General features: G+C 52.3%; 1 protein-coding gene across 1 annotated transcript in view; it reads left to right on the forward strand.

The window, feature by feature from the left end:
- ARMC9 (armadillo repeat containing 9) overlaps positions 1–13,086 on the forward strand; it is a 98,467-nt gene that overhangs the window by 17,799 nt on the left and 67,582 nt on the right. Inside the window, exons 8-10 of the mRNA XM_004577203.4 lie at positions 4,476–4,633; positions 10,306–10,404; positions 12,071–12,105. Of these exons, the coding sequence (XP_004577260.2) occupies positions 4,476–4,633; positions 10,306–10,404; positions 12,071–12,105 (292 nt within the window). The remainder of the gene's footprint in view (positions 1–4,475; positions 4,634–10,305; positions 10,405–12,070; positions 12,106–13,086) is intronic.

Raw genomic sequence — 13,086 nt, forward strand, 5'->3', positions numbered from 1 at the left:
ATGGGACCCCCTGTCACATTGAACCAGTAAGCCATGATGGGCAGCAGGACTGTCCTGCCTCGGCCCCATCATGGAGGCCCCACATGCTCTCATCCTGTAGCACCTTGCACTGGGAATTCAGGCTCGCAGTGGTACTTGTGGGGCAGGGACGGAAGGGGAAGGTACTCTGGCAGAAGGAGAGATAGCTTCCATTCACTGATTCGTTCCCCAAGTAGCTGCACTGCCTGGGCTGGGCCAGCCAGGAGCCTGGAACTCCTGCCAGGTCCTTGTGGGTGTCAGAGGCTTGGGCACCAGGGTCGTCATCTGAGGCTTTCCCAGGTGCATTAGCAGGGAGCTGGGTCAGAAACAGAGCTGCTGAGACTCGCACCAGTGCTTGGAAGGAATACTGGCATCACGCAGTTTCACCTCCTGTGCCACAGTGCCGGCCCTGCAGACAATTTTGCACTGGGAGCTGGTTAAGTGGGTCAGTTTACAGGTACAGTCAACCCGAGTTGGGGAGCGCAGGGAAGAGCCCATGTTTCTAAACGTTCTGGCTGGATCTTTACTTAGGGATTTCAGCATGGGGCCAGAGTTTGGGCACCTTCTTTTGGGCCTGTTTTCACTGTGTTTCCCTGGGGCAGGCCAGCAGAACAGCTGTGACTTAGGCTGTAGGTCTGGCACACCTGGCCATGTTCACCTGCTGTGTGCTTTTTTCTTTTTTTTTTGTTTGTTTGTTTGTTTTTGCGTTGTCATGGAAGTCAGAAATCAGTGGTAGCACCTGTCTGCCAGTTAGCTGATCAGGTGTCAGCAGCTGGCCCCCTCTCCCACAGCTGTAGTCGTCACAGACCAGCAGTACCTAACAAGGCACACACAACAATAAACAGAGTCGAGAAGTTAAAAAGTAAGGTTAGGGCTGACACTGGCACAGCCTCCCGCCTTGGAGTGCTGGGTCTAGCCCCGGTTGCTGCACTTCTGATCCAGCTCCCTCTTGATGCTCTTGGGAAGGCAGCAGATGGCCCAAGTCCTTGGCGCCTGCACCCATGTGGGAGACCGGGATGGAATTCTTGGCTCCTGGTCTCAGACTTGCCCGGACCTATCTGTTGTGGTCTTACAGAGTAGGATGGGGAAGGTGAACCAATGGATGGAAGAATTCTCTCTCTCTGTGTATGTGTGTCTGTCACTGTGTCTTTTAAATAGATAAATAAAATGTTAAAAAGTAAAGAGAAAAGAATCCTGTTTGTAGCTGCCCAGGATACCAGCAAGGTGAGGTCTTCAAAAGCTGACCATCTGTGTAAGTGGTGTCTTTGGAAATGACCGTGAAACATTTCAGCCCACTCGCCACCTTCTCTCACTCCCATAAGCTGTGAGCAGGTGGTGTCTTTGTCCTGTCACTGTGCCACATATCATAGATTCTAATTCTCCTTTCCCACAGCAGAATTAATACAAATTGAGTAATTATGTTTGCTAAATTGCAGAATGAACTGCATTAGCTTGTTACTATAATGAAACACCTGAGACAACTAAATTATACAGAGAAGAGATTCAGTCATGGTTTTAAAGGTTCAGCTCTCACCTGAGGAGGCCCCATTGGCTTGGTCCCTGTGGAGAATGCCAGCACAGGCCCTAAAGGTAGGGAGAGGGTGAGGGTAGCCAAGTTCAGACCTTGTCACAGCCCTCCTTGAAGAGTCCCCAACTCCCATCCTGAGGACCAAAGACAAGTTCACTCATTGCTTGATGAGACACAGCTCCCATCCATTGGTTCATGCCCCTTGTGCGCAGGGCCTGGGCCTGGTGCCAGGCTAATGCTGGGATCTAGGATTGCCATCAAGGCCTCCCCTACAGGCGGGCGGCAGGAACAAGACAACTGTGGCTATCCCTGTTGCCCCCTGGGTGTGCATTGGCAGGAGGCTGGGACCAAGCCTTTAGCACACGGGGCTTTAGGGGATCCCCAAGCCATAGCCACATCACCCAGCTTCTGCGGGAAGAGCTCCTCCCTGCAGCCCTTAGAGCCCCAGGGTGCCTGGGGCAGTCGCACCGATGCTGGGCGGTCATTTGACCCAAGGAGGGGGTTTTGTGTTAAATTCCTCATACTGAAAAGGTTAGGACAGATGTTCTTAGTATTTATAACCCAAAGTAGGATTATCTTTGGATACTTTGGTTTTTCTCGTTCTGAATTTAACACTCATAGCCAACTTTGGTAATAGTGCACATTTAATCTATGCTGATAGGGTTGAAGAAGGAGCTTGAGAAGTCATTTCTGGGGGCATCCTCTAGGGCCTGCAGTCCTGAGTGTAAATGTTTAAGATTTATTTTATTTCTCTTGGAAAGTCAGATATACAGAGAGGAGGAGAGACAGAGAGGAAGATCTTCCGTCCCATGATTCACTCCCCAAGCTGCCGCAATGGCCAGAGCTGAGCCGATCAGAAGCAGGAGCCTCTTCCTGGTGCAGGTCCCAAGGCTTTGGGCCGTCCTTGACTGCTTTCGCAGGCCGCAAGCAGGGAGCTGGATGGGAAGCAAGATCGCCAGGATTAGAACTGGTGCAAGGCGAGGACTTTGGCCGCTAGGCTATTGGGCCTGGCCTAAATTTTTTTTTTAAAGACTTATTTACGGGCCCGGCGGCATGGCCTAGCGGCTAAAGTCCTCGCCTTGAACACCCCGAGATCCCATATGGGCGCCAGTTCTAATCCCAGCAGCTCCACTTCCCATCCAGCTCCCTGCTTGTGGCCTGGGAAAGCAGTTGAGGACGGCCCAATGCTTTGGGACCCTGCACCCGTGTGGGAGACCCGGAAGAGGTTCCTGGTTCCCGGCATCAGATCGGTGCGCACCGGCCCGTTGTGGCTCACTTGGGGAGTGAATCATCGGACGGAAGATCTTCCTCTCTGTCTCTCCTCCTCTCTGTATATCCAGCTTTCCAATAATAAAAAATCTTAAAAAAAAAAAATAAATAAAAATAAAGATTTATTTAAAGAGTGAGGAGATACAGAGACGGAGTCTTTCTATCTACTGTCTCACTCACAAGTGGCCGTGATGGCCAGAGCTATGCCAGACTGAATCCGGGAGCTTTTTCAGGGTCTGCATTGTGAGTGCCAGGGCCCAGGGACTCCGGCCATCCTCTGCTGCTTTCCCAGGCACATTGGCAGGGAGCTAGGTCAGCAGTGGAGCAGCCCGGACTCGAACCAGTGCCCCAGGAGACAGCTTAGCACAGGGAGCTTGACAGCATGCTCACAACACCCACAGAGTGTGACTGGGCGAGCGAGGCCCAGGCATCTCTAGTGCTGGTGGAGTTCACAGGCCTCAGCTTTCAGAGCGCCCTGCCTGCCGCTTGTCCAAGTCTGCTTGCTCCGAAAGGGCTCCAGGAGGCCTTAGGCACAGCAGCCTGTCAAGGAGGCAGTTAGCATGGTCCCTGTTTGAAGTTCAGTACTGGGAACAAGAGAAGTTCAGGGTTTTGTCGGCAGGGCTCCAGGAAGGCAGTGGTGGAGTTTGGGGTTAGCGCGTATGCTTATTAAATCTCTCCTAGTATTTATGACATCTACTGTCTAAAATGAAGACTGCTGTTGTCAGTTAGTCTGGCCTTGGGGCAGTGTTGCCTCCCTCTAGAGCAGGCCCAGAAGCATTGGCCTCTTGTAGCTGTGACCGTGGTGGCCCAGTCCCAGCCTTAGGAGGACCACCTGTCGGGGAGCTGACAGAGGAGCCCAGAGGCCTCCATGCTGCTTGTTCAGACCTGGTGGGAGTGGACTTGGGCTTTATCAAACTGGCAGAATATTCTATTCTCCTATTTATCTGCCAGCATTAGTCACATAGCCCTGATTCCATTTCAAGTAAGAACTGCCCTGCAGACAAACTCAGTGCAGAAACAGAAAAAGACATGGGTGTGTGTGGCCCAGCTGTTTTGGGAGCTGAGATTAGAAACAAATGAGTGCTGGTGATGTGGTCTGCCTGTGGTGCCAGCATCCCATATGGGCACCAATTTGGATATTGTCTGCTCCACTTTCAATCCAGGTTGCTGCTAGGAAAGCAGCAAAAGACGGCCCACGTGCTTAGACCCCTGTGCCCACGTGGGGGACCAGGGTGGAGTTGCTGGCTCCTGGTGTTAGCCTGGCTGTCTGTTGCAGGCACCTGTGAAGTGAATCAGTGGATGGATGATTCTCTCTCCTCACCCCCATCTCCCCTCTCCGTGTAACTCTGCCTTTCAAGTAAAATCTTAAAAAAAAAGAAGAAAAAAATGTTCATTTTGGTTCCTAGACAGAGAGGAGAGCTGCAAGTGACAGCTTGGGCTTCAGTCTGGAATGCTTAAGAAGCAGCTGTTTTGCACAGTCACAAGCGCGTTGTTCACGAATGTGGCTGGGACGGAAGCAAAGTGTGCCCCCGGGTAACATCCGCTTCCCTGTGCCAGCAGCTGCTCAGGCCGAGATGTGGCGAGCCTTGGGGCAGAGTGCGGGTCTGGCTGCTGCGTTTGGGCTGCTTTTGGGCTGACTCTGTGTAAACTGTCACCCTAGAAATGCTGCAGCAGCTGCACCAGCAGCTGGTGGAGGCGGAACGCCGCTCAATGACTTACCTGAAGCGCTACAACAAGATGCAAGCCGACTACCACAACCTCATCGGTGTCACTGCAGAGCTGGTGGACTCCCTGGAGGCCACCGTCAGTGGCAAGATGGTAAGAAAAACCCCCGAGTTGTGTCCATGTCCACTCTGAGATAGAGCGGTGGGGGTTGACCGTGTTCACAGCTGATTCCTGGGCACTCCAGGCTCCTCTGGTTCTCTCTTAATACTAAGGCTTTTCTTTTCACTTTTATTTATTTTAAAGACACAGAGACAGATAGAGACCAAGACCTTCCACCTGCTGATTCATACCCCAAATGCTTGCAACAGCCAAAAGTGGGCGTGAAGCCCAGAACTCAATCCAAGGCTCCCATGTGAGTGGCAGGAGCCCAGCAACTTGATCATTTGCCGCCTCCCTGGTGAACACGAGCGGGGAACCCGAGTTAGAAGCAGAGCCGGGGCTGGACCTGAGATGGCGTAGGGGCATCTGGGTGGCACAGTGTCTGAGCCACTGTGCGAGACATCCCTCGTGTCAGCCAAGAATCTGAAAGGAAGAAAAAAGCACGCTGTGGGGGAGGAAGGGGGGAAGCCCTTGTGAAGCGTAGGAACGACATGCTTTCCACAAAGGCCCTTCTGCAGTGCAGGGACAACCCTGCTTTTCACATACTGATTTTGTGTCTAGCTGCTTTGCTGAAGCCTGTTAATAACCAAGGTTTAATTAATTCTCCCGTATTCTAGATTGGCAGCCATATTTCCCTTAAACAACACTGTTGGTAGTGATAATTTTTGTCCATTTACCATACGTGGTTTTTTTCTTCACAATCCATTAGCCTAGACCCAGGGACATTGCTGAACCTTGTGATCACAAGCGTCTCTGTCTTGTTCCTGACTTTTCATGTGACCTTCATGTTTCCCTTCAAAAAGAATTAGGAAGTCCCATGGCATCTCTGTGGAGATGGAAATCTTTTCAGGGCGGGTGCCCTGGTGCAGCGCGTAAAGCCACAGCTGGGACACGTGCACATGCGTCCCAGGTGTTTCAGAGCAGCAGTTCCAATCCAAGCTGCTTGGCTGCCATGCCTGGAAAGCAGTGGTACAGACGGCCCGAGTGCGTGAGAGACCCCGAGGGAGCTCCTGGCTCCCGGCTTCAGCCTGGCCCCATCCCAGCAGTTGCATCCATTTGGGAAGTGAACCAGCAGGTTGCCTTCTTGTTCTCTGTCACTATTGCCTTTCAAGCAAATAGAATCCTTGAAAAATAAACCTTTACATACATTTTTAAAACAAGTAGCTGTAGGTTCCCGCTGCGCCCATGAAGAATAACGCAGAGACCCGTTGTCAGGTTGCCTGGTTCCCCCAGTTGGTAGTATTTTTTGAACCTGTAGTGTAAGGAACAGTGTAGTGGTGAGTTAGACTAATCCCATATGGGTGCTGGTTCTAGTCCCAGCTGCCCCACTTTGGATCCAGCTCCCTGCAAAAGGCCTAAGAAAGCAGTGGAGGATGGCCCAAGTGCCTGGGCCCATGCATCCTTGTCGGAAACCTGGAATCAACTCCTGGCTTCTGGCTTTGGACCAGCTCAGCTCTGGCCATTGTGGCCATTTGGGGAATGAACCAGTGAATGGAAGAGCTCTCTTCGCTTCTCTCTCAGTACTTCTGACTTCCAAATAAAATGAAGAAACCTAAAAAAACAAATGAAAAGGTGGTATATAGTGTCAACCACCAGGGTCTGCCACTGATATAACTGGTATGATCTGATGCTGCTCAGATTCTGCAGTTTTGCTTACACTCATGTGTGTGTGTGTTAAGTGCTAAATACCTTTATCACTGCTGTAAGTTAGCATATTGGAATTTTTAGTAGCTCTTAAATCTGATTATAAAATAATACACATAGAAAAATTGAAAAATGCAGACCAATGTGAAAATTAAAATGTTAAAGTTTCCTGTAATTGTGTCAATTAGAAATAATACTAGTTAGCAGTGCGCACTCTGCAGTGCCTAGCTGGGTCCATGCTGATGTCACCTGCTGTCTTCTGACTGCCCTGAGCATCCACGAGGAGCAGCTACAGAGTCTGTCATCACTTGGCATTGCCATACTTACGTAGTGTCAGCTCCACGTTCTTGTACCTTTATGCTATTTCCACATTTTCATTATCTTGTGATTTATGTTTATCTTCCATTCATCCTGCATGGAATTGGACATTTCTTTTTTACGGATTTTTAAAAACTTGCTTTCATCTACTTGAAAGGCAGAGTGGCAGAGGAGAGGCGAAGAGAGGGGAGGAGGGGAAGGGGCAGGCTGGGTCTTCCCTCTGTTAATTCACTCACCGAATGCCTGCCAACAGCCAGAATTGGGCCAGGCTGAGTGTAATAGCCCCAAATTCCAGCTGAGTCTCCTCTGTGGATATCAGGGATCCAAGTACTTGAGCCATCATCCACTGCCTCCCAGAATGACTGAATGTGAATCTAGATTGGAAGTGGAATACCTGGAACTCAAACTGGCACCCTGATTAGGGATGTGGGCTCAACCCACTGCAGCACAGAGCCACTCATGGGCATCTCTTCTTATTTTTTCTTTTATTATCATTTTAAGATTTATTCATGAGAGAGAGAGAGATTTCACCTGCTGGCTCACTCCCCAGGAGGCTGCAGCCAGCACTGCTAGGCCAGTCTGGGTTTCCCCTGTGAGTGCAGGCAGTTGAGTGAGCATTTGCTCCATCCAGGCACAGTAACAGAGAGCTGGATGGGAAGTAGAGCAGCAGGGACTCTAACAGGTGCCAATATGGGATGACAGCGTTAGAGCCAGCAGCTCAACGCACTGCAGCACTGGGCATTTTTATGTGCTGCTTTCATTCATCTGGCTATTAGAATTTGTTTGGGTGTTCCCCACGTGCCAGGAGCTAGTCTGAGTGTTTGGGACACAGCCGCTGTTCAGAGCATAGCGACCAGTAGAGGGCGACATTTGCAAACAGTAACCAGAGGAGACCACAAATCCTGTGGTGTATGGAGTCCAACTGCAAAGTGAAGGCAGATGAAGGGGCCACAGTCTGGGATGCATGTGTGTCTGGACAGGGGGCAGCCGTGGGCAGGCCTGTCCCTGGGCCCTGAGGAGAAGTGGGCTTGCTGTTGTCAGAGAGAAGACGTAGCGCCTTCACAGAGCTCCACGTGGACGGGATCCCCCGTGTGAGGGATGCAAGGAGCAGTGCGGATGGGGTGAGGCCAAGTGTGCCTCCTTGGGGGCTGTGGGAGGCTGGAGCCTGTGCAGGGTGACCGCAGGGTGACACCGTCAAGTACAAGATCTGACAGCTGTGTCGTGGAAGCATCTGCCAGCTCTATCCGGGGCCGGTCCTGCCGACCTGCCCCCTGCAGAGAGCAGCTCAGGGGCAGACAGTTGGGCGTGGTAGGAGATCTGCTGGTGGCAGGGTAAGAGGGGGCAGGTGGAGCTTGCAGCCGCTCCTGCTGGTTGGAACCCAGGAGAGCAGGGTGGGAGGGGGAGGCTGACCCAGAGGTGCTGGACAGATGGTGTCCTCACACCTGAGGCTGAAAGGCCTTGATGAAGGATGCTCGGGAGAAATTGAAGAGTCCACTTTATTGCATCATCAAATAAACTTACTTAAAAGGTAGATCGATAGAGACAAGGAAGAGGGTGAAGACGACATTGATTTTCCATCTCTTGGTTCCCTGCCCACATGGCCCCAACATCCAGGGCTGGGTCAGGGCCAAGGCAGGGGCCAGAAAGCCCAGCCAGGCCTGGGTCAAGGACTGGCTGGCAGGGGTCAAGGACTTGAGCCCTCATCCATGCCGCCCAGGCGCGCTGGCCAGGATCTGGACGGGGTGGGGTCCATCCCCGGCACCCCGAACATTGGCTATACCTTGACATCAAGCCCTGTGTTGCTATGAGCTGGACTGGCTTGCTTTTTTTAAAGATTTATTTATTTTTATTGCAAAATCAGATAGAAGGAGTGGAGAAGAAACAGAGAGGAAGATCTTCTGTCCACTGGTTCACTCCCCAAATGACCACAACAGCTGGTGCTCTGCCGATCCAAAGCCAGGATCCAGGAGCTTCCTCCAGGTCTCCCACGCAGGTGCAGGGTCCCAAGGCTTTGGGTCGTCCTTGACTGCTTTCCCAGGCCACAGGCAGGGAGCTGGATGGGAAGTGGAGCACCTGGGACTTGAACGGCATCCCATGAGCTGCTACCACCCAAAGCAGAGGCTTAAAAACAGCCCGTTAAAAAAAATAGCTTATGTTACCTTTTGTTTAATATAGAGAAGTACCAGAAATAAACCAATAATAACTCGGAAAGGCATTGTTGACCAAAAGAAGAAGCTAACATGCATAAAGTCAAAGAGTTCCAACGGAGGAGAAAGTGGAGGGCGCACACTGTCTTCCTGCCTTCTCTCCTATTGAGAGATAGCTGCCCAGGCCGGTGCTGGGGGGGAAGTAGGTGAAGTCTCTGCCAGAGGTGCCAGCATCTCATATAGGCGCTGGTTCAAGTCCTGGCTGCTCCACTTCTAGTTCAGCTGCCTGCTTGTGACCTGGGAAAGCAGCAAAATATGGCCTAAGTCCTTGGGACCCTGTGCTGGCATTGGGGACCCAGAGGAAGTTCTGAGACTCTGGTTTCAGACCGACCCAGCTCTGGCCGTTGTGGGCACCAAGGGAGTAAATAAGCAGATGAAAGAATTTTCTCTCCATCTCTCCTCTCTGTGAAAGCAAAACAAAAAGGGCCCGGTGCAGTAGCCTAGCAGCTGAAGTCCTCTCCCTGCACGTGCCGAGATCTCATATGGGTGCTGGTTTGTGTCCCGGTGGCCCTGCTTCTCATCTAGCTTCCTGCTTGTGGCCGGGAAAGCAGGAGAGGACAACCCAAAGCCCTGGGACCCTGCACCTGCGTGGGAGACCCAGAAGTTCCGGGCTCCTGGCTTTTCTCCTTCTCTCTATATATCTGACTTTCCAATAAAAATAAATAAATCTAGGGCCTGCTGTGGTAGGCTAGCAGCTAAAATCCTTGCCTTGAATGCAGCGGGATCCCATATGGGTGCTGGTTCTAATCCCGACGACCCTGCTTCCCATCCAGCTCCCTGCTTGTGGCCTGGGAAAGCAGTTGAGGACGGCCCAAAGCCTTGGGACCCTGCACCCACATAGGAGACCCTGAAGAGGCTCCTGGCTCCTGGCTCCAGATCGGCTCAGCTCCAGCCATTGCAGCCACTTGGGGAGTGAATCAACAGATGAAAGATATTCCTCTTTCCTCTTCTCTGTGTATCTGACTTTTCAATAAAAATAAAATAAATCTTTAAAAATTAATAAATAAATAAATCTTAACAAAACAAAGCACAAAAGGTCCCTCCAGGCTGGGTGTACCTCTGAGAGCTTGGCTGGTGTGACCCGGTCAGTGTGGCAGGTGCACACAGAGGAGCCCAGCAGCTGCCCCATTGTTGGCCGGGGAGGTTTGCCGGTTGTAAGGCAGGGTTGTGAGCACCTCCCTCCAAGGTCCCCCCTGACAGCGCCCTGAGGCTGGGCTCGTTGGGTTGACTGCAGGGCCACAGAAGCACGTGTCCACGTTAAGGAGGTCCAGACTGGGTGCCCTTCTCGCCACGTGTGGCCGCTGCTGTCTGGATGGACGGAGACGGGGTGGGATTGCGTCATTTGAAATGTGGTGGCTGGACAGCCGTTTGTCTTGGCGGGTCAGTGGTGCAGTCCCCCCCAGAGCTGCCTTCCACAGCAGCAGCAGCCAGGGAGACCTGGGTCAGGTCATGGTGAGGTCAGCCATGGTCACTGCAGCCTCCCCGTCTTTCGTGCAGATCACCCCTGAGTACCTGCAGAGCGTCTGCGTCCGCCTCTTCAGTAACCAGATGCGGCAGAGCCTGGCTCACAGCATGGACTTCACGAGGCCCGGGACGGTGAGGGGGCAGTGAGGGCATGCAAGAAAGAACAGTCCAGAAGCTGCTCAAGTTCTTGGGCCGCCATCTGCTGCCTTCCCAGATGGGTCCTGGGTAATCTGGGTAATGGGCTGGACGTGGAACAGCCAAATCGAAGTGGTGCTCATGTGATGCTCATGGGATGCCAGCACTGTAGGCGTGGCCTAGCACGCTGCACCTGCAGCTCATGGGAGGCCTGGTTCTGGTCATCCCTGCCCAGGTGTCCTGCAGCAGGTGCCACCAGCTGGGGATCCGCAGGAATCGGGGAGACGTGGATCTGTCCTGGAGTGGCTGCCGCGGTGGAAGTCGTGTGGGCTAAGGCCCATGCTGCTGCGTCTCTTGAACTTGTACCTGAAGTCATTGCAGAAGTGGCCGGAGGACCGTATTTTGCCCCTTTCCTACCTTTTGTTTTGCTCACGCTCTCCACACTGTAGACACACCACACGTACATGCCATGCACCATGGAAGGGTCGGTCGAACACAGTGCAACCCTTTGTTCGTAGTACTTCAACGTGCAGTTCTTGGGATTCAGAATATTCTGTTATGCAGCTGAGCAGTTACTAACTTCAGGACTCTTGCTGTCACTGCAGCCGTCTCCTCTGCTCTCCGCCAACCCCTTTTCCACCTCTGCTCAGCCACAGGACCACCTGCCTCATTCAACACCCGGTAGCAGAGAGCATTGGAATTGGCTCCCTGCGCCCATCCCAGGTCCTTCCACTAGGTGGTGCCTTTCCTCTCCCCTGCTTCTTCTCCTCCTAAAGTTTGGTGTTCTTTGTAGTTGTTATTTTTTTAAGATTTATTTATTTTTATTGGAAAGGCAGATTTACAGAGAGGAGGAGAGACAGAAAGGAAGATTTTCTGTCTGGTGATTCACTCCCCAAGTGGCTGCAATGGCTGGAGCTGTGCCAATCCAAAGCCAGGAGCCAGGAGCTTCTTCCTGGGCTTTGGGCTGCCTTTCCAGGCCATAAGCAGGGAGCTGGATGGAAAGCGGGGCTGCTGGATTTGAATTTGCACCCATATGGGAGCCCGGCATGTACAAGGCAAGGAATTTAGCTGCTAGAGTACCGTGCTGGGCCCCCCTCCTAAAGTTCTTTAAAGCCAGCTCCAAACAGGTCGCTTCACCTGCATATAATTCTGTCGTCACAGCAGCACGTAAGGACCTTAATAAAGCAAAAAAACATGGGACCACACACCTCCCAAAACCCTTCACACTCATTCCTTCCTGTCCATCCTACCAGTCCAGTCTGCATTCAGATTTTCCTTTATTTCCTCAAACTCTCTTCTCATGGTCGGCTTGAGGCAGGCCGGACAAGCATCGTCTGGTTGCATTGTTTCTCGCGTGTGTTTCGGCAAACGTCCGATAGAGTTGAAGCACCCTGTGATGGCGATGTCTGAGGGCACCTCAGAAACTCTATGGAAACAGTATAATCTGACAGACCGACATGGATTATGATTTTCTTAAATATTTTTGCTTGTGAAATGTATCCGTTGCGTAGCACTTTCGCTTTGGCTTGGGCTCACTTTGCCATCGTGTGTGACTGGTCGGTGAACGCCAGTGGATTGGTAGCCACGTGCTGCCGGAGACGGGGGACGAACGGGCAGCCGCTGCTGTTAACGTTGTGTGTTTGCTTCTGTCCCATCCCCTCAGGCGTCCACCATGCTGCGGGCCTCCTTGGCACCCGTGTAAGTAGCCTCTCCCGAAGCTTTTATTAAGGGGACATGCCCTGGGTAAACGTGGACTCTGCAACGCATGCTCAGCAGAATGGTACCCCTTAGGCCAGCCTCTGTACCCCACGTCCATGGTACAGGAGGCTCCAGCAGTGAGAAGGAATGACCTTGTAAAGTTAATCCAATCTATTTTGATAAGGTGGCAGCAAATGGAGAAAATTGTTGTGTTCCCATGGTGATCCACCGAAATGAATGTGTTTGACCGTCACGGTGCAGCCAGCCTTGCCCGCATTTCCTGTCCCGTGCTGGCCTGCGCTGTGACCCAGGGCCACCCAACAGTTCCGGGTATGCCTGGGCATTTGTAGCCACGTCAATTAGGTTGCCACCCACGGCTGAGCTATGGGTCAGGTCACCCGTGGGGTGTAGCAACACACAAGTTGGCGACCTTGGACCTGCACAGGCAGCCAAGCCTTGACGGGATGAGGTGCTGTGAAGTTCCTCAGTTACACCAGTCCCCCTCCTGAGTCTGGACTTGTCCTCTCCAGCCCCTTGGACAGTGGTGTCACACGGTGCGGACAGCTGGGGAGCTGGAATCTCAACCCTGGGGTTGGGAACTGCCAGGGCTGCTCCTCTGTGCCTCAGTCTCCCCAGCTGTAAAACAAGAAGGGTAGTGGTGGTTGTGTTATAAGATTGTCTGGAAGCTGTGCCGGGGACCACAGTAACCTCTGGGTGTTTGAACAAGAAGCTAAGTGGACAGAGGTGGGGCCAGTGTGGTGGCAGAGTAGGCTAATCCTCCACTGTTTTGGCACTGGCATTCCATATCGGTGCCAGTACATGTCCTAGCTGCTCTGTTTCCGATGTCGCTCTCTGCTTATGGCCTGGAAAGCAGTGGAAAGTGGCTCAAGGCCTTGAGACCCTGCACCCACATGGGAGACCTGAAAGAAAGCTCCTGGCTTTGGATCAGCTCAGCTCTGGCCATTGCAGCCATAACCATTT

This window comes from Ochotona princeps, chromosome 5, assembly GCF_030435755.1.
Source record: "Ochotona princeps isolate mOchPri1 chromosome 5, mOchPri1.hap1, whole genome shotgun sequence".
Taxonomy (NCBI): domain Eukaryota; kingdom Metazoa; phylum Chordata; class Mammalia; order Lagomorpha; family Ochotonidae; genus Ochotona; species Ochotona princeps.